We start from the raw sequence: 22,677 nt of genomic DNA, 5'->3' as shown, positions 1-22,677 counted from the left end.
GACCGTGTATGTCAAATACACAGTCAGCTTCAATTAACGTTCAGTTCACTGCCTCCAAATCCAATTATTTGTTAAAGCTACTGTGGCTCTTTTCTATGGGCACAGCAAATAGTTCACATGCACCCCACATGAGACATTAAATAAACCGGCCAGCAGATTAAAAAGCGCAGGGCCTCCATTAATTATGTTTTAGAGAGACCGTGGAGGTCTCTTGTGTTAAGCATCAGCCTTTTAAGGCTGACTGATGCCCAACAGGTTTTTAATGGTAACTGATCTAAAGTCATTTTAGGAAGCAGCATTAAAAACTAAATAAAGCAATGATAGGAAACATGTTTACAGGGGAAGCAATCCGCTGAAATGTTTACACTATGACATTTGTAGGAGGGTCATCCATAATTCTGAGTAGTACTGTCTTCTAAATTACTGCTGCAAGTGGCTTTTTTTCATGGAAATATAAGGTATAAAACATAGTATGCGTAACATAACATTTGCACAAATGCTGCTAACTAACTGCTGAAAATTCAGCTTTGCCATCTCAGGAATAAATTACATTTTAACATTAAAATAAAAAATGTTTCTTAAATTTACAATATTACTATTTTCACAATATTTCAAATCAAATAACTTAAACTTTCTAGATCAGCATAAGAGATTTCATTACATTACCCCAGACTTTGAATGCTATTATACCAAACCAAATGGCATATGTAAGCAACAGACCATTTGTATTTTAACATTTGTGAATTATTTTTTAAATTAAGTTTATCGACCTGGTCTCCAGGCGAATTTAGTGGATGCAAGTCATTTCACACAGGTGTCCTAGCTGAGTAACCACAGGTGTACATCAGCACATTAACCATGAACATGTTCAACTTACATTTGCTAACCAGAAGGTCCAAACATTTTTGACCAGTTTATCTTTTCTGTTATTTAAAACTTAATAAACTAGTTCTTTTGGTTAATTGTTTTGCTTGCACAATGTGCTTGTGCTATCTTTCATGAAAATGAATGTCACAGAGTTTAAAATTCATATCTGATTAAGTGTTTAACTGTTCAAATTCACTGTATGCATTTCTACAGAAAGAACTCTGCAGGTTTAAAGTTTTTTAAAAGACCAAATGTAGATCAAGAGGCTTGTGGTTTCAGAAACTGTTACATAATGAGGGATCCAGACGGTCACACAGGTTACACGTAAGAGGGGGCCTCACTATCACCTACAGGCCAGCAGACAGAATTTAATCAGAAACAGGCAGGTGCGTGAGCTGCACTCGAAAGAGAGCTGGACCGCTGAAAGCATTAATCTTTCTCCATTTCGCTTTCTAAAAGCATTTCTACAAAGACAATTAATAAAGAATAAGAAACAAAAGGGCAATACGGACAAGAACTAGAAAACACAGACCCATTAAAATCCTGCAAAGACACAGTGGCTGCAAATCATTTTTGGACTGTTAAGCCACAATTGTTGGTTTGACACTTTCACTACAAATGCAATAAAATTTGTACATTTCAAGTGTGACTTAAATGTTCACATACTTTTTAGTGCAACTGTACATTAGAAATTATATAAAGAGCCTATATCACTGTGAAATAAGAAGTAATGAGGGTCTGGCTGCAGACATGCACTTTCCATCGGTCATATGCATTAGCTGAAAAAAAAAAACCTTGCATTATTCTTGCAGAAGAGTTGTGCCACTTACCAAATCATAACCATACATGTGACTATTTATTAGTGTTTACGCAGTCTGTTTAAGATTTTAGTCTGTGATGTGCAATTCATGCAAGTTTGTCTCTGTTAGGATATTGTGTAATATTGACAGGTGATGACAGTCCAAATGTTCAAGATTATTTACACTGACTGCTGTGAGACTTGAAAACTGAAAAGCAATAAACCAAGCACATGTGCAATGCCAGCAGCAGTGTCAGTCTCATTAAAATCTCCTCACTGTCCATGACACATTCTACTGGGCTGCAGACTACTCAGAAGAATAAATGTATTATTATTTTTATTATAAAATCCTCAAAATACATTACAAAAACAGTTACACGGGCATAAAAATAAACATATAAGCCGTTTTAATTATATGCTTCAACCTTTCATTTAAAAAAACAAAAACAATCAAAATTCTCTATTGGGATGTATGCAAATCCTGTGACTTGGCTGTGATTGGTTCAACGCTGATGAAAGCAACAGGAAAAATATGACAGCATCATTATGAGTGCATCTATATAGAGAAGAATTATCATTACCATGCAGATGGGAGAGTATATGAAATAGTAGAATCATTATGCGTTTCTATGACAAATTCTGTTTGGCATTAACAGACTGCAGATTATTTGTGTTTCCTCTGCATAGAGTGATTGCATACCATCACAGAGAGAGGAGAGCATGACAGATGAGAGTGCATATCTAGAGCCAGACTCAACTGAAGGCTTGATGAAGCAGGAATTCTGCTCTCACAAGGAAAAGACTTGGGCTAATATCAAATGAAGACAGAGTTTTGATTTACACATGAATGTCCCCCACTCAGCTCAAATGTTCCTTTACCTTCAGAAGTTTAATAAAAGTTACCCTCAAGGGCTTTTCTGTCCCTTCCTGTGGTAAGCCCTTAAAAGCATGTTGTGAAATTTACAGGAATCCCATACACCCCAAACCAATTAGCCAGACTGAAGGCTCTGTCTGCTGATGAATACATGGGAGCGTAGGCCCTCGAGGAGTGACCATCGGTATGTTAATTTATTCATTTCTAAATTTTACATAACAATTAGTAGGCTTCTTTCGCATGCATGCCAGGGCTCTTATTTACTTTTCACAGAGAGATTGCTAAAGGAGGGGTGATGAGAGAACATAAAGAGAAGTTTCGGATGGAGGGGTGTCTATTTTGGTCACCCCTCTTCGCTGTATTAATAGAGACATCTCGTCCTTGTTTATGTAACACACCATCATACACTGAAAACTGACTGAATTTTGTGAATGCAAATGAACCAACTAATTAAACTCCAATTATTCGGCTCAATATAGGAAGAAAACTCAAAGTTTATGACTGCTATTATGATTGTATGATCTTGTAATTTCCTCAGAACAATAGGTGATGGGAATAAATAGATCTCAAAGCAGATGTGTCTCCAGACAAACTGTGGATAGATTTTCAGCACACCTGAATGACCTACACTTCTCACTCTCTCGGTTTCTCACCTGCACAGCCTCTGAAACGCCACCAGATGACATTGGCGGCTAGAGGACAATCAAGTGTATTGAAAAGATGAGAAACAGCTACGTCACTGAAAATGGTGAGGAGCATATGGTCTTGTGCTGCGTAAGTTAAAACGCATGAGACGGGGACAGTAATAAATCACCTCCAAATACACAATATCCCTTTTTCTGTGATGCAGGCTGCATTCATTCACTATAGAAAACAGAAAACTTGAAAATGCATGCGTAATTTGCCATGTATGATAGAACTGAAGCATGCATCGACACGGTCGAGGCTCAACCATGTGGTTATTCTACTACGTGGCGAACTTCTAGATGCGCAGCGTTGTGTTCGCCACAACGCACAGTGTGCACAGCTTCGTCAGCACATTACAGCATGTTAGATTTAGCGTCTCCTTCGCACTATACCTGTATTACAATACAACCCTCTCGGAAAAGCATAGCCAAAAAAAGAAAACGCCAATTTGAAACCCGCCGTGCTACGTAAATGATTAAATGCATTCGTTCTGACAGTGATGCATCCCTGTGTTTGTTTACTAGATCAGCACATGCCAGCTACGTCTTAACTTCCCAACTCACACAGCGAAACGTCTTCTCTGTCCTTTTTTTTCCATGTCGGAGGAGCAGACATTGCTTCGATAGGATGGTGAAAGGAGGGTGTCCTTACCTTGCAGTATGCATCCTCCCCCTGGTTGGTCGGCAGGGTTAAAAAATTTAATTTTCTGCCGCTAAACCTTAAGCATCCCTCAGCTTCACTGTGTGCTGCAGCCAAGGCAACCAACTCTCGCGATGTTTGGCGGCTCAGGTGTCGAGTCGACGGAGTGTGCCGTAGACTGGGCCGTAGGCTGGGATGGTTGTAAATACAGGGGTTCATAAGTACGAATGGGAGTCGTGAACGATTTCACTAACGACTTTTTTATCATTTTTTGGGGGGGGAATTATGTTCTTATTACATTTGCTCCTCTCTGCAGTCTGTTGCCAAATTATGAAAACACAAACGGATGCTAACACTACAGAAAAAAATGCAATGCTTTCTAGCTTTAAGTTTTTTTATCTAAGTTTTTTTATCCTACTATTATACTAAAGATTTCAGACTTATTTTGACATATTTCATTTAAATTAATTACATTTTATCTATATCAGACAAAGGTTCTTGGTTATTTCGACATTACAAAATAACAAATAGCCTAAGTAGCTTACATGTTCAGTAGATTTGTGAGTCACATTAATTCAGTTACTGCTCCAAATTATATATTGCATTTTTAAAAATTATTTTATACATTTATTTTAATGTTTTAAAGAGAAATGGTTCATGCAAGTCATTTGTTCAAGAATTGAACACTTGCATTGCGCATTTTTCATTCACTAAAAAGAACCGGCTCATAAAAGTGATTATGAAAGTCCACATGAAATATTGCATACAACCTGCTGGCTGTGGTTAGTATTAGTGCCATAAAACACAGGCAAATATACTTATGACCCACTTTCTCCTTCCCAATTTAATTATAGTAACAAATGACACAGTATATTCACAAAAGACAGCAACAGAAATATAAGCAATCAATCATTTATTAAAGAATGGGCATGTAGTAGTGTGAAGACAATAGTTTCAAATTTTTATTTGTGAGTTTTTGCATTAATGTTTGTGAAGACATGGATATGAGTAGTATATTAATATGCATAATGTGCTCGTATTACATGTAATAATAGTAATCTGCCACAGCAGAGACAACAATACTGTGTAAGTTCCACGACATTATTATAATCATAAGTACATGATGATCATGACTATAATCAGTATGTAAATGACACTATAATGAAATGGTAAAGTGGGACGTTAGCTTATTTTAAGGGAGGTTGCAGATTATGCAGTCAAAACTGTTTACCTTTATCTAAGTGATAGAAAAAAAGCAGCACGTGCCAAGCAGTCCATTACTGCGAATGCTAACTGGACATTGTTGCTCAAGGCACATTATGCTCATTTGTTCACTTCTAAAGTGCAACATGCTGACAAAATAACAAGCGATTCGAAACTTCAGTCTCCACCTGACAACTTCATTTAAGTTGATATGCTTCATGCATAAAATTCCTCTACAAATAAATACGTATTTCTTTGTTAAAAGTTCACATTGAGAGGCAGATTTAGATTCAAAGTTACATGTACAGTGAGAGAGGTTTGCCATTCACATTTTACATGTCCTCCTGATGGATTGTTGCATCGTAGCTGTGTGCATAGCTGTGTGTCTGGTTATTAGAGTGCAGGGTAATTAGGACAGGCAAAATTATTATTTTTTCTTAGGGTTGTAGATTCACAGGTCATCAGTCTCCCCATCAAATGGTATAGTATCCAACTCCATGTGAATGCTGCCTGGTTCAGCACTACCCACCCATCCGATGGGTGTGCGGTTAAAGGAGGGGCGTGAGCCGATATCATGATGGTACACCACTGCAGGTTCAAGCTCCTCAGCGGCCACCTCAATGTCTGGCAGCTGGAAGGTCATCAGCTGAGCGGCCTTCTGAAAACCTCCAAAAGGCATAGCACTCCTAGAAAGAGAGAGACCAATTAAAGGCAAAAAGGATACCATAGGTTTGATAAGGTATAATTGTCGCATGCACAGGAAAAGAGAAGAGGCAGATTGCCCAGCCTATATGAAAAAATGCAACTACACCTGTTGAAGCACTTATATTTGCGCAGCTCATTTTGAGAGCAGGGTCCTGCCATTTGAGCCTTCATTGTGGCTATAAGTTCTTCATTGCCCTTCATAGCCCGTTCCCAAGGGGAAACATATGCGACCCCCTTTTTTGCCATTTCCAAAGCAGCCTTAGAACTTTCCTCACCTATAGAGAAATATAAATATATGATTGAAAGTAATTGCATTCCATTAGTAAAAGTGTTCCATTAGTTAAAGTCATGGTTCACCCCAAAATTAAAAATCTGTCTTTTATCATTTACTCACCCTCATTTCATTCCAATCTTGTTTGACTGGTTTTGTCCATACAATGAAAGTCATTAGAGTCCAAATAATGGACAATTATTGAAAAACAAGAACAGGATTGTAATGACATGAGGGTGAGTATTTAAATTAATGGGAAAGCTGTATTATTTATACACTATTAGAATTTGCTTTGCCTTTTTTGTGCATTGCATGTTTTCATTTTCATTTAAGTTTCATTTTTAATAATTTTTAAATTTTTAAATATGCTTGTGATGTTTTATTAGTTTTTAATGTTTTTAAATATTGCTATATAGGTTTCATGAATTTTTATTTAGGTTTTAATTTTCATTTTACTGCTTCAACTTAAACTTATTTCAGTTGCCAAAGAAACATTTCAAATTTTCTAATAGTTTAAGTTTTTCATCTAAAATTTGTATTTTATTTTATTTCTGTTTTTAATACACTGTAAAAAAAAAAAATCCTAGTGTTGATTCATTTTTATCTGTATTTGGATTTTGCACTTCATTATATTGTGTTTTGCGGTTAACAGTAATAAAATTAATGCATAATGTCCTGGAACAAAATTACCAGTACTTTTTTATTTACAGTGTAGTTTTAGTTTTATTTAACGATAATAACCTCGTTTAACACAAGTTTCATGGTGAGTCTCCGTGGCAGTTTCTAGTGTGGATGAGCTGGCTAGTGTATAAAGGTCTCCATCTGGGTTCCTACTCACTCTGTGAGGCATCTCCTGACACACCGTTCTTCCCCCCTGCTCCTCCTGACACTTCGGCACCTCCAGCGAGCCCACCTGCTTGCAGCCCACCCCCTAATCCTTTTCCATAGCTTCCGGGTTTAGGAGGAGGCACTGGTGCTTGACCGGCCCCACCAGCCTGGCCAGCCATATGTCCACCAATCAGGTGGCCACCAACATCCATCATCTGGCCCCCCAGGCTGGGCACGAACTTCTGGAGGTTATCCTTTACACAGAGTAACGTCATAATGAGTGGAAGAGTTTCCAAATCAGCATTCAAATCACGTTCAGAATGTTACGTTTAAATAAGAAATAAGAACTTGACCAGAATAGGATGAATGGAGAACAAACTGAGATTTAGGAATAATGATCATTTAATGCGAATAACGTGACAACAAATACACAGATGTTGATAGCTCTTATCCTGCCTTACCATGGACTCACTACTGAAGAGGTCAGGATTGTTCTCGTAGATGAACTTCGCCACACGAAGCTGCCTCATCTTGAACATCTTGGAGCCTTTGTTCTTCTGAAGGGATAGTTCCTCCAGCATGATATCCTTGGGTGCCCTGATCTTTTTCCCCAGGTCAAACTCTGAGGCCTCAGGCTCTGAATCATACTCTAGAAAACAAAAAGAGACATTATTCACTACTATGCTAGTTTAATGTTTATATATCATTAAATGACAATCAGTTTTCAGCTTGAAGGTATCTGGCAAACTAGTAAATGTAATGTATATTAACATAAAGTGCAATCAGCGTTGTAATTCTCTGTTGGTTCACTTGTATTTTAACTGTGAATGGTATTATCAGACTATACATGGAAAGAAAAATATCCCAGATTCTGTATTATCAAGTGTCGTCATTCATATTTATACAGATGTATCTTTTTTCCTGCATTGTAATCATAACAGTAACTAAATAGCTATTAGTCATCCTACCACCCACTGTATGTGCTGGAAACACAGACGCAGTTCCTTGGAAATGTTCATAACAGTGTTAATATAAACAATAAAATCATTTAAACTTTAGATTTAACATCCCTGCATGGAATAAGAAACAGTTTCCTCATTTCAAAAAAACGTATAAACACGTATCAGGTTTGCAAGAATCTCTCCATTCTTTCACAGAGTTTCCGTTCTTCTACAACAACAATTTTTCACTCACATTCAAAAGCATGAAAAAAGAACATATCAATTAGACTTAATTTCCGCTGGAGACACTTATGTAATTTTCTTTCAGTGGAGTAAATGTCCCATGATTATAATGATGAAACGGAGGGAGAGGTGCTCCGGTAATAATCAGAGATACAGCTGACATTTCAGCTATGAAATCTGCAAGATGCATGTTGTTGCTGACATATTAAATCCAGACGCATGAAACCTTAGTGACAAGCCCTGAAATGAAGATGATGTTCCCAATAAACAGTGACACTGCAACACAGGTGATTGAGCAGGTTGTATGCTGTCTGTGTTGTGGCATGTTCGTAGTCTAATCTCTTGACATCTTTCAAAGAAGACATCTTCTCACCTGTCAGGAGGGCTAAACAAACACACTCTTTAATTATATGAAAAATACCTGTTATTTAATCCTAGGGCACAATATCATAGTCAGAAACATACAGTATATTATTATGAAATATTATTTCAATTTAAAAGCATATTTTGAATTGTATTTCTTATGCTGATTTGGTACTCAAGAAACATTTCTTACTACTATCAATGCTGAAAACAGTTGTGTTGCTTAATATTTTTGTAGAAACTGTGAAACCTTTTATTCTATAATTTATAAATACTTTTATTCTGCAAAGATGCATTAAATTGATCAAAAGAGATTTACAATGTTACAAATGTTTCAAATAAATGCTGTTCTTTTGAACTTTTTACTTATCAAAGAATCCTGAAAAAATTCTGTTTCCACAAAAATATTAAGCAGCAACACTGATAACAATAATTAACATTATTCATAACGGATACTAGCCGAGCACCAAATCAGCATATTAGAATGATTTCTAAAGGAAGGCTAGAGTAATGGCTGCTGAAAATAATAATTATGCAACAAATCAAGCATAACGCCGAAGATGTGGGTGTTTTACCATCTTGGGTTATGTGTGACAGGTCAGTGATGATCTTGGAGGGCTTTTTCCTCTTGTTGGGTGGTGCTGGTGTCCCTGACAGAGGCATGATTCCAGACTGGGAAAACAGAGATCAGAGTAGATTTAATTATATACTAAAATGTATCTCTGTCTTGTCATTTTGCAGTAGTTTGGAGTAGTTTCTGGTTGAAAGTAAATGAACAGGTATCATTTTTTTGTGGTGTAAGCAAAGTCTGCAGATCACACTGTTAGTCCCTGAGGAATAATACATTTAGAACAGATTCTTGCTGAGTGTAGCTATGAATGACCTCATGTTCCTCAGATTACAAGGACAAGTACATGTATGAAGACACACTTATAATTCACCACAGTGTTTAATTTGTTCAGGGTGGTATTTTTACAGTTTCCAGATATAATTAATATGAGCCTTACAGAAAAGCAAACTCTAGAATGACAGAAGAAACAAAATTTTTTTAAAAAAGTACGGTTTATGAGGTCGGGTCGGGTCGGGTCATTCCCACTAATTTTTCAAATCAAAACCCATTAATTAATACTCTTTTTTTTTTTTTTTTTTTTTTTAACTAAAATCATAAATTTTACTTTCCATCCTGTTAGTCCTTAATTTGGTAATGATATCCTTTTCCAAGAAGTTACATCATTTTTTGGTGGGACATAAACAGCAATGACATCAATAAATATTAGCAGCTAATTAATGCATATAAATAGTGATTTTGTGCTATTAGTTAGTTTGTCTCGCACAAAAACATTCCATCCAAATTTCACAAATCTCTTTACAGATTTTAAACAAACAATGAAAAATATCCAGCTTTAGCACTTTATTTAATTTTCATATTCCATTTTTCTTCATGCCATAGTTTAAAAAAGTTATAATTAATACAGTTTAGGCAGTTTTTTTTATTTTAAAGCCTGGACATGGAGGTCCAGTTAAATTGCAGTTTAGATCTTTTGATTTTTTCTTCATTCACTTTCCTGCACACAGTGTATCTGCTATTTTTTAAGGCTCTGTTAATAGCAAACACTGCGTTGACTTGACTGTAACTCAATACAGTATGGCTATTTTTAAAGCAAGACCTTTTAGTGGCAAGTCATGCCATTGGTTTTTATTGTCAGATACTCAGGATTGGTCACAAACATACACACATAAACACACGTACACTGTTACTTAATGCATTGTAGAAAACAGAAATCTCCCTCAAACTGAAACGATACCATGGATTAGGGGGCGCACTGACCCACCCTGTAAAATAACCACGAGCTAGGGTCCGCCGGGCTTAAGTTCCCCCAGCTGGACAGTACAGGCTTTGCATTCCACATAAAATCATCAGCCAGGTTGGGTGGGAGTGTTTAGCACATTCCCACTTTCTGGCAGCAAAAAGGCGTCGGAGCATTCGAACTTAATTATTCCAGTCAATCCAAACTTAAAATGAGAATGTGCCATCAGTGCCTGCAAACTTTTAGAGTGGGTATCGCACCAGCAACAGGAGTGTCTGCTGGCCATGTTTTCATTGCAGTCATGCAGCTGTTAGTTGAACGGTGCGATTAGTAAAGTGACAGAACAAAATCACATAATCCACTTACCAAGGCTCTAGACTGCTTACAGGAAGTGGTCTCAAAGGTACAGTGATAAAAGGAAAAGGTTTGTTGCTTAGAAGTTTACCAGTTCCAGGGTACCTTTGACCTGTGGCTGGACCAACAACCCAAGGCGTGCAAAATCCAGTTGGGACTTGGATGGCAGATCTTAATGGGGGGAGGGAGAGTCCGGGTATGAAAGGGGGAGTGAGGGGTAAGGGGGGGCCCATTTGGTCTGCACAGCACTTTGCTGATGGGAATATCAAGAGACTAATATCTTTCTTGCAGATGCTTCATTGGCTAAATATAGAGAGAAGGAGAGAGACCGGGTGATTGCACATAGTTATCAAATAACTTCACAAGGGGAAAGGGTTGTGTTAGATTTACATTTTTTCTTCTTTTGTTAATCACCTTCCACTTGTGAGAGGATTTTCACTTTTTAAATCCAATAGTGGGCCCCGTAACTGTGCTAATTTCTATGATAATGATTTAAGCACTCCAAAGGGGTCGTGTTGGATAGGGCAGCCAATGTTACATTAACATGACATGGTTCTAAATAGCTGTAGTGTGAATGAGAAAATTATTGGCAAATTTACAAATGTGCAATCTCTCAAGTTTGATGCTTGGGTCTAATTTACAGTCAGCAGTTACCCTTTGTAATCAAAGAAGGAATTTTGCTCCACTATTTTTGTGTGTATATATATATATATATATATATATATAAACAATCATATATAAATATATATATATATATATATATATATAAACAATCATATATAAATAAATATATATATATATATATATATATATATATAAACAATCATATATAAATATATATGAATATATATACACACAATCATTCAGCACAGTACAGAAGAATTTTTTTCTGCCATTCAAATATTATTTCAGGTGACATTTTCCCACCTGTCTCAGAGACAATGCTTATTATATTGCTTTTCTCACCCACATCATTTGCACCGTATGAACCCGAGAACTCGTCAGATTCTCTCTATCTTTGTCAATTCAGGAAGGAACCACTCATAAATGGAATCTAAGCAGGGAAAGCGTGGAGCAGCCATAAAAAGTGCCTGAACATTATCAGGCCTAAATATAGGAGGACAGCATATGCATGAGAATGGTGCCAGCTTCAGCTGTAGTCCACTCATGCAGCAGTGTGCAATACAACACTTCACCACTACTGAGATTTAGAAGACATATTTCAGGTTGCTTATACACTTGGGCACATACAGTATAAATGCCATTTATTGTGATTTGAATGTATAATAATTGTAAAGGAAACCTACAGGTGTGTATGTATGCGTTTGTACATGCTTATCCTCCATTCTGGGGACCAAATTTCTCCACAAGGATAGTAAAACCTGACATTTTTCAGTCCCCACGAGGGAAAAAAATATAAAAATACTTAACGATGTTTATCTAAACATACAAAAAAACAAAAAAAATCTAAAATATGCAGTCACATTTCACTACTTAGTCTTTTATGAAAAGTAAGACATAAGCGCCACCATGTGGTGATTAGTCATCTTCACCCCATAAACCATGTTTTTAGTCTTTCTAAAGGTGTTTTCAAATGAATTCATCTGTTACAGTCAGTCAAATTCACACACCAGCATTTAAATGAGCTTGGCGCTCCTAAACAGATTAATTCAAAATGACTTTTCTTCATTTGTAAAAAGTTACTCAGACATCTTTATGATTAAGTGCATTCATGGGAGACATTGGGATCGTGTGTTTGCGTTTTTCGCTTGCCATGAGACACAGACATTATGTGAAATTTCAGGTGTCTTTTATTGAAACTATTCATTGTATTAGAAATACAAAGACACTTTCAGTTAGAATTACTTAGGTCCTAAAGTTCAGCTGAGCTCATCATAAGCATTGCACAAACAAAATTACCAGAGACATTAACCACAAAGTTGATTTGAGCAAGACAGACACATTGATTTAATGATTTGTACAGCCAAAATTAAGAGCACTGAACAATGTAAAGATGTAGTCTAGAAGATTTAGTCTAGAACATAAGACATGACTAACACTAATGTGAAAGGCAAACAAAATTGTGGCTCAGATATTAAACACTGTATCTACTCTATATCAACTTCTTATTCAATTTCTAAATGTATTTTTTTTTAAATGAAATATTCTCACCTGCCAGCATACAATCATTATTTATTCATCCTCTCTGTATATCTAATTCACAATGATATAAACTGTTTTCCTTCCTTAAACCTCTATCCATTGTTCCTTTAATATTACAAGCCCCAAAATTTTTTCTCTCTTAAGACATTGCCATGTTTTGAGGACTTTGGGAACACATTCGAAAACCACCCATCCCCGAAATCATCAGCCTCACTGCCGTACATGCCATTCAAATATTTCATGTTGCTATGAGTATTCTGACTAATTCCAGTAAAGCCAGTTGGCTAATTAACCTTCTGATAATCCTGGACAGTGCTAACTTTGCACTATTCACGCCTGTCTTCATGAGACAGATTTGCGTCAGTGCTCAGATAGCCTTTCTCTAGGACTGTCTCCAACACTGTACCTTTCCAACACTTACAGATTTGACCACTTAAATATGTTTCTATAAAAAATAAAAACTCAAGTTTTCATTAATGTCATCTTTTTAATATATCAATAGTCGGATATTTATTTATTTAGTCATTTAGCAGATGCTTTTATCCAAAGCGACTTACAAATGAGGATATAAAGACCAAATATCCAGTCAGAGCACATTTTAAGGAACCAGCCTGGTTCCCTTTTTACTTTGATCCTACAAATAGGCTGTGACCCTTATGCACCTGTTCAGCGCAGGCTCTGCCAAGAGATATATCATTTCTGACTGACCTAAAATCATACAGCAAAACAAAGCCTCAGCTTGCCTTTTTTTTTCTTAGGTATTTTTTCCATGCTTTCATATGTGAAGTAGATCAAGGTTTACACCCAAGATGCACAAAGCAACTACACTTTAATATTTTAAAGGTGCCGAAAAACTCACATATGTGTGTGTCGTAATGGAGAAATTTGAAGTAAAATATTTCAAATTAACTCAGTCCAGTCCATGTGAAATGTTTTTCTGGTGACATGTCAATGTATTTTTTCTTATCCCTATAAAATTGGGAACACATGAAATGACATTTGCAACTCTTTTTAACTGCCATAATGGGACTCACTGTATGTTTGTGCACACTTGGTGAATAAAAGCAAGATATGCAATGAGGGGGGGAAAAACCAACAAAAAATAATGCATGTACGATACATCTTGATGTTATCCATTAGGAACTGAGTGGATTAAAAAACTGGGCATTCTGCACCACTAGAGAGCCAGACCGAATGTAAGTTGGTCACACTTTATATTAGGTGGCCTTAACTACTATGTATTTACATCAAAAATAAATACAATGAACTTATTGTGGTCATATTGTATTGCAAAACATTTTTGCTGCTATTAAGGTGGGATACGGGTAAGGTTAGGGACAGGTTTGGTGGTATGGGTAGGTTTAAGGGTGGGTTAAGGTGTAAGGGATGGGTCAACAGTGTAATTATAAATGTAATTACAGAAATTAATTACAGATGTAACTACATATAGGTATTTTTTAAATATAAGTATAATGTAAATACATGTATGTACACAATAAGTACATTGTATCAAATTATTAATTTAAATGTAAGTACGTAGTAGTTAAGGCCACCTAATATAAAGTGGGACCTGTAAGTTTGCTAAAACAATGCCCAAGTAGCTATTTGGCTATTGGTTAAGTGAAAAAGGCAGTGCCATTTCAGAGGAAGAGCAAGCTACACTTTGATGGATGTTTACAAAGCCAAACAATTTTTTTCTTTGGAATAGCATATATAAATTGTTCACAAGAACAGGAACATGCATTAAGTAAATAGATTTCATGTCAACAACACTGAAGGTTTTAAACATTGTTGAACATTTAGCAGAAATTCTGGATTTTTCATCTAAGTTTTGAAAAACACTCTCAAAACAAAACAACAAATATACTCCACAGTATATTTTCATCTGAAATGGAGAATATAATTTCTTTGCATCTTCAAGTTATATTAAATTATATTTGAAAAGTATGAATTTTGAGTCTGCAACAGAAGCAGATGTTTCAGCTTCTTCCACATGTAAAGTAACATCATCAGTGAGGAAGGGTTCCAGGCCTCCAGATGTGGGGCTGAATACCCACACGTGTTGCAATAAAACGGGGTTTGGGAGCTTGGATAGGAGACTTTAAGGGGTCTGGTGGTAGGGAACTTAACTCAGGGGCACTCTTAAACTGTTTGGCAGCTTGAAGCCCAGAGTAGCTTAGGCTTGACATACTTGACATGGGAGCTGGGGGTGAGTATGGCATGGGGTGAGGGATGGGCACAGTTGAAATTTTAGGGAGCTCTGGGAGGCCAGGGGCTCGTGAAGGTGCCGGAGTTGAATCTGGTACTGGTTCAGGTAGAGTCGACGTCATGTCAGAACGAGAGATGCGCTCACCAAGTGTGGTCCGTGAGCGTGGTACTATCACTGTGGGGTTGAGTGTTGGTGCTGACATTGGGGTGGGAGTGGAGAATCGTTTGATTTCATACACACGTGCTGCCTTTACTGGGATCTGCTTGGGTGGTGTCAGAGTGTGGCCTTCCCTTTGTTGCCCCTGGTAGGAGGACACTGAAGACTGTGTGCTAGTGCCACCACCAAAACTGAACATTGCAGGGTTCAGTTGGTAAGGCTGCCTCCTCATAAAGTCCAAGGCTTTGATACCTTCTTTTGGGACTCCATAACTACCCTTACTTCCTTTAGAACTTCCCTCAGACACTTTGGCACCCCCACGCTGCACCCCAACAGGACAGGATGGAGACAGCAAGGGGTTGTAACCTATCGGTGGAGGAGCACGTACATTAGGGGAATACTTCCAGTGGGATGGGGTTGGTGATGTTTTTTGTGGTTCGATCAAGTTTATGACTGATTGGGATTGTTGGGGTTGTAGAGGTGCAGGCTGCAGATGTGGAGAGTCTACAACAAAGAAATCCATGCGACTCTGTCTACGAGCAAACAGCTCTGCACCTTTTCCCTCCGCTTGAGGGATCTGTGACATTTCTGCGATGACCCTTGGCTTAGGAGCCACAGGCGGTGGCACCCTTGCCCTATTGTCATCGATGTTGTGAGCAATATTTTCCGGTTCATAATATTCACTTCTGGGTCTTTCATCTAGGTTCTGCACCATAGACAATAATTCAGGGTTTGGTGAGTTTTTCTTGCTGTCAGGTATCTTAAACATTGGCTTGTAGGCACTACGTCGACGGGCCTCTTGGAGAATACCAGTGCGGCCAGTGGTGGCAGAGGATTTTTCACGATAGACTACAGGTGACACCGGAGTTCCAATTAAAGAGGTCTCAGAAGCTGCAGAGGTCAAAATAGAAGAGGTTTGGGATGGTATTGCAATGGCCTGAGGAGTCACTGTGTTGTCAACAGGGATTGCTGGAGGAACAGTTGTTTCGGCTTCTAAAGGACAGGTAGGTCCTTGGGTTTGAACTATGGGAGGTGGCACTGATGCAACCTGGATGCTTTCCACTGAGGAGCAGTGAAGAGCAGGTTGAGAATATGATTTCACAGATACAGGTGGAGGAACAGACTTTCCAGGCATAAAGGGCTGTGTGGGTCTCATTTCAGAAGGGACATCGGCACTCATTTGACTCATTGTGACTTGGCTAACAAAGGAGGCCGGGTTAACACTCATGGCATGCTCTTCTGATGGTGCAGAGAATGTATGTGCAACCACAGCCACTGAAACAGGCCTGGGTGTCTTCTTACTGACTGTAGGCCGAAACACAACAGGAGCAGTGGCTGCCCGGTTGGTAACACAGCCTGCGGCAAAAGGTCGGGCAGTTCTGTTTAACACAGAACTGGAAGGAAGTTCTGGTAGAGGAGCTGGTTGTGGAGGCACCACAGGTTCTGCAGAAGGTACTGAGAGACTAGTTATGGGCAACGCAGCGGGGGCTGGTGGCATTGTGTTTGAAGTATCTCCATTAACCATAAAAGGGACAGTAGAAGTGGCTTGAGGTGTTGTCATCTGTGTCATGTTTTGCATCTCTGCTGGTGGAACCTCATGATGTAGAGTTTTTGAAGGTCTGGCAGGTTTCGGAGCAACTGGTGGTGGTTGGACATTAGGCTTTGTCAATGGGTCTGGTTGTGGTTGCAGCGTCTGTAATTGAGGAGGTGCTGGTGTCTCTTTCAGCACAATTCCCAGCATTTGGTTTTGTAACTGTTCTTGTGCAGCTTCCATTTTCTTTGCATGTTCCTCAGCCCTTCTCCGCTGCTGTTCAAACAACTGTGCCCCCTTCCCAGATGTATCACTCAGACCAGGACTGAGAGCCCCACCTTCTCCTTCCTGACCTCTGGAAGCAGATCTTTTCTCCAGCATCTCAAGGTAGTCACTGTCCCATGTGGGGTCCGGTGCAGCAGAAAAACCTTCCTCATCAAATTCTGATTCACTGCCAGGAAATATGCCATCCTCTTCTTGAGAGTCCTGTCTCATGTCCTCATCAACACTTCCAAAGCTGGTCAGTGTGTACTTCTTGGAGCGTTGTCTGCGCTTTTTAAACATCAAAACACCCTTTGAATGAGGGTTAGGTGCATCTGTCAGTAGTGAGGCGATGGTGCGGCACTTGGACCGAGCTTCTTTCACCTGTTTATCCGTGATCGTATCTCCACGGTTCAATTCTGCATAACAATAAATTAAAAGTTTGAGACAGAATTAAGTCATGAACTGATGTTTATGGCTTTAAACTATTCACTTTATATCGGTCAGAAATTGTGTTAAATATAGCTAACAGTGCTCTTCTGAATCATTGGGCCTGTACAATTGTGCTAAAAGAGTGCAGAAATGTCCATGCACATGCTACACTCAACTCCTCGTTTAACAAACAATAGTTAAATATCTCATAAAAGGCTAGATAAGATTCAGTTTTTCATATGGTACTGCAAAGTTGCATGTCAAAGAACATATTCACAAAAAAAAAAAGTTTTCATAGCATAACCCAATAAAAACTGTATTTAATCAAAGCATTTTGCAACAGGGACCACTCATTATATTAATCTACAGCAATTAAAGTAAAAGAGCAAAATCATTTTGCTGCCAAGTTGATTTGTCTACCATGGGGAGATGCTTTATTTACCAGTGCTTAATTGTGGTCCCTAAAAATAAGCATGAGAATGTTTAGAGTACAGATTAGGGTTGTCTTTAGATTTATTTATGCCGGTGCTTGAAATTACACTGCTTCAAATAGCTGTGGCTCTGAAGATACTTGTACACTTTATAAAAAGTGGTAATATGGCACATAACCCCAAGTCTCACCTCTAATTTCTTCTTGAAACCTAATCATTATCATAACAGGGGAAAAAACTTTACTCTAAAATGTAATATCACTGGAATTAATTTAACAAATGTGACCCTGGACCACAAAACCAGTCTTAAGTCGCTGGGGTATATTTGTAGCAATAGCCAAAAATACATTTATGGGTCAAAATTATTGATTTTTCTTTTATGCCAAAAATCATTAGGACATTAAGTAAAGATCATGTTCCATGAAGATATTTTGTAACTACTACTGTAAATATATAAAAACTTAATATTTGATTAGTAATATGCATTGCTAAGAACTTCATTTGGACAACTTTAAAGGCAATTTTCTCAATATTTTGAAATTTTCAAATAGTTGTATCTCGGCCAAATATTGTCCTATCATAACAAACCATACATCAATGGAAAGCTTATTTATTCAGCCTTCAGATGATCAAACTGACCCTTATGACTGGTTTTGTGGTCCAGGGTCACAAATTAATGTAAATCGTGAGGTATCTGTTGAATCTAATGTTTTCACTAAATGGTTATCATAAAACATATTTTGTTCATGCATATTTAATATTAATATTCCATTAATAGCATATTAGATTCCACAGTAAGTAATCTCGCCATAAACACAGATGTCAATGTGTTGTTTATCACTTGATCTGGGATCAACAAACACACATTCCGCAGCTACCATTCAGGATCAGTGTCATACCAGTGTAATGCAGTGTCCGGGCACCGGAATGTTAAACCTGTGTAACTAATTGTACGTATCTCATTTTATGAACACTAAACTGGCTTCTGAAAAATGCTAATTTGTGACTTGCAATGATGACTTTTAAATGACTTTAAATTCCAGCCAGATGCTTCTACACATATCTGAAAACAATACGGAGAATACTAACAATACTGTCCAGTATTTCAGCTGAGGATCTAGGTGGAGAGAATGAGCATAGGCCTGTGAGGAGCACTGTCACCTGATATAAGCTAGCAGCTGGAGATGCTCATGCCAGCTCATGCAAAGCAGTGCTCAGGTTATCAACCCTGCGAGCCTCAGGACAAATATAGACACTTGTGTTGGCTAAAAGACTCATGATCAACCCTCATCTCTTTAAAGGTTTACATGCAAGCAATCACAAGCTGTGACTTTAAAAACACATTTACAAAGCTAAGCAGGTGTACATGACAGTATATTTGAAGCTAGTCGATCAATGATCAAAGCAATGATCTTCATATACTCACTTGCTTGTTTTGCTTTATCCATGTATGTTAGTGTGAGTTCCTCATCCACTGGATTGTCAACTGGCCCAACCATGGGCACCAACTGAGTACAAGAGCTCAGCATGAGAGCTTCTTTGGCTCTTTCTGGAGAAACCAGAGGGGGAAAGTTTGTGGGCTCCTGGAACCCACTGTCCTCTTCCATTAGCCCTTCTCGTGGGTTTTGGTCATCCGCGCTCATGGATGAGGTCTCGGTGGAGGTCTGAGAGGACCATGCTCCATGCGGAGGGGGTTGGTAAATCACTTCTCTGCGGGCTACACCAGACAATACATCTTCTCTTTCTTTAGGCCCCAAAAGATTGTACACTTGGGCATCCGAGGCACTGTCATACCCACTCATTTCTGAAGTCTCTGCTCCCTCCGGTGATGCTCGACACGCCTTGCCAGGTGAATTGCTGGGGCTACGTCGTTTTGGTTTGCGTTGCCTCTCATGAGCAGCCACGTCTGCATCGCTGTCTGTTTCTCCGTAGTAGGCCTCACTGCCCGGTGGGGAGGTCAATCCACTGCGTCCGGTAGGGGACATCAGGGATGCGCGGTGGATCTGCCGCACACTGGACTGGTGAGGTCGGGAGCTGGATGGAGACATTGCCCTAATTGCAGCACGGTACTCTTTATCAATGCGGGGAGAAGGAGCTCGAGCAACCAGAACCACCGACTGGAAGCCAGCCGGTGCCCTGATAAACATGTAAGAGGGTAAAATAGCACAGGGGAGGTCAAAAACAGTAACTCACAAGAACCCTGGCTTGGAGTTAATACAGTCACTTACTTTCAGCTCCCATTTGAGTTAAACACACACTTTGGTATTGGAAAAGGAAAGGATGACTTACCTCCTAATCCGGATGTGTAGTGTTCCTGGCATGCTGTCGATCAGGTTCATGGCCTGGGCATGCGACAGACTCTCACAGGAATTTTCATTGATGGACACCAGCTCATCTCCCTCACACAGTCCGGCACGACATGCTTTACTTCGCTTACGCACCTACAGGATAATTGTAGCAGTTGATAATGGATGAATAGGTCAAGAAGACATTTAACTTGGCGTTGAAAGTTTTCCATAGATTATGCAAAGACTAAGGCACTGATATCGCATTTCAAATTCTTCCCATCTTTAAAAGTGGATCTGCAAGAATGAGTGATATGAGTTTGGTCATACACATTAAGTCTATATCCTTCCATTCTCCAAACCTGGTCTTTTGAAGGTGTCTCCAATTCACCTATCCTGAATGTCTTTAGATTGTAAGGGAAACCATAGCACATGCAAACTCCATACCAAAAGGCCTCCTGGAACAGCTGGGATTGAACCAGGGACCATCAATATATCAAATGGGATGAGCCAGTGAAAATTGTGCAACATTGCACACTATTCTTTAAATGATGTCTTTTTTTTATTTCAGATAATTTTACCTTAATATTTAAAAAATGATGAAAAAAAAAAAACACTCAGTAGGCTGGCATAGACAGTTAACAGATGCTGCCCATGTACCAGTGTTAGTATTGTTTATCAACTGGACCTTGCAATGGCATTGCTCAAACCCCTGTCCTGTCTCTCATCTTAACTCAGCACAGGAGGACAGGCTGTGATTTCAGTGGTTTTGTTCACACTCACAGGTTCATATCTTACTGAGGATGCAATAATCAGTCTATAATTACTTACGTTTAGACTTAAATAGACAGTGAGATGGCTTCATGAAATTTTCTCTGCTCTTTAATACTGTGCAAAAGCTCCTGAGTCACTATACTGTTAATAGGACATTTAAAGTCTGTGTGCTCCTATTTGGCCTTTGATTGTGCAGAACAGACTAAAACAGTGTGGCATATGGGTCATTGATCTGCTTTTCCATTTCAGACTCTAATCCTGTACTTGGTTGCCTCTGGTTTTTAGGATACAGCAATAATGCAAAGGTTATATTCAGGACCAAGTGGTGAACTAGGATCTGTGTGCTGCCCTGTCACTAAACCCTATCTTGATATGGGGCAGTGTTCATTCCACTAGTTTAATCTAATTCACTTTTGATGACAAGCATCTAGCTACCAATAAAAATCAATACTCTTCATGACAGCCAAGATTATTGGATGCATCAAACTGGTAAGATAACATTATTATATAGATAGATAGGTTGATATTCCATAATAGCCTTTTCTAATGGCTTGGTGTTGGATTAAAGTAAAATACATAACCAGGGCCATTTTTATTTCCGAAAACTATTGTAAGCATAACATGACAACAACATGACCATCAACCAGAATAAGCTGCTTTATCATTAAAAACTGTTTATGACATTGCATCCTGTATAAAGAAAAAAGTCTGCTGGACTAGATTGGAAGTAGATGATTTGAGACATAAGCATGGTGTGACATGGGACCAAATTAAACTCAGTTAGGGCAAATGCTATTAAATATGACCCGAATGCTCAAAGGCTAAGGTAAGTCATAAACTACAGTACAGTGTGTGTGAGAGCATAAAGTTCAAAAACCTTTATTTATATATTATTATAATAATCACAATCTGCTATTTAGATCACAATTTGCTACTTAGTAATACGTAATAACAAAACAAAGTATGATTATAAAATAATAGCAGAAACCAGTATCACATAATTATATGTACCATACAAACGCCCTGCTTCCTTGAACTGCTAGCTAGATGATTTGATTCGCTTCTCATGATCTACTACAGTCATAAACTGCCCTTTGTTTTACATAAAGTTTTATTCTACAATCTTAGCCTGCTACTGGTAATCTACTCTTGCATTGTCACTATTACAAAATGTACAATTTGTGCACATTAGCTATTTAGAACTCAAAGGTTATGAGGGATAAGGGGGATCCTTGAAAGTTCATTTTGCTTTTTTGGTAAAGGATCAGTTCCACACCACACTTAGAGTGCAGGGGCCTGTGCTTCTGGTGTCCATTACATCTTCAGGCAGCTCATCTTACGTTTCTTTAGAACTAAAGAATTGTGGGCTGAAATAACTCTAAAAGACATAAAGTGAGGTACAGTACATTCATTGAGGTGTTTCCTGGCAATCATACCTTGGCAACCTGCAGAGGCTTCTGGTGCTCGATTCCTCCCTGTAGTCTGAAGCCCCATGGTGCTCCTCCAGATAGGGTGATGATAACCTCCTCAGCCACCATGGTGCGATTTTTGCTTGCGTCTTTGATTCAGTTTGTTGGCCTGGGGGCCCTTAGTACATACGGTCCATGTTATTTCAGGGCCCCCTTAGAGAAGACAACTACAACTGAAACGGTTTCTTCTAGTTGCTCTTGCAAGAATACGAGTGCACATGGACCCCCTCCCACACCCTGAGCTGGATGCTGGTGATAGGGGCACAGCCATAAAGGAAGTTAAAATAGAGGGGAAAGGGAAAAGATACCCACCGTCTCCCTGTGCAGTGAAATCTTGTGTTGGATGAAGGCAGAAGCTAGTTCATCACAGCTGTGCTGTCACTC

General features: G+C 38.6%; 2 protein-coding genes across 2 annotated transcripts; both read right to left on the bottom strand.

Annotated features, from left to right (window-relative positions):
• Positions 1 to 4,763: 4,763 nt before the first annotated feature.
• Positions 4,764 to 9,083, bottom strand: LOC306884263 (myozenin-1-like; the record flags this gene model as incomplete). Its single annotated transcript, XM_079439997.1, has 5 exons — positions 4,764 to 5,755; positions 5,881 to 6,049; positions 6,884 to 7,127; positions 7,335 to 7,522; positions 8,996 to 9,083. The coding sequence occupies 5 exons, from the start codon at positions 9,081 to 9,083 to the stop codon at positions 5,521 to 5,523; spliced, it is 924 nt and encodes a 307-aa protein (XP_079296123.1). The 3' UTR covers positions 4,764 to 5,520.
• A 5,671-nt stretch (positions 9,084 to 14,754) lies between these two features.
• On the bottom strand, positions 14,755 to 22,362 carry LOC306884460 (synaptopodin 2-like protein; the record flags this gene model as incomplete). Its single annotated transcript, XM_079440332.1, has 4 exons — positions 14,755 to 17,321; positions 19,192 to 19,901; positions 20,055 to 20,206; positions 22,261 to 22,362. The coding sequence occupies 4 exons, from the start codon at positions 22,360 to 22,362 to the stop codon at positions 14,755 to 14,757; spliced, it is 3,531 nt and encodes a 1,176-aa protein (XP_079296458.1).
• Positions 22,363 to 22,677: the final 315 nt, after the last annotated feature.

This window comes from Barbus barbus, assembly GCF_936440315.1.
Source record: "Barbus barbus genome assembly, chromosome: 18".
Classification (NCBI taxonomy): Eukaryota; Metazoa; Chordata; class Actinopteri; order Cypriniformes; family Cyprinidae; genus Barbus; species Barbus barbus.
Note: the sequence above shows the minus strand (reverse complement) of the source record. Positions and strands in the feature narration are given on the sequence as shown.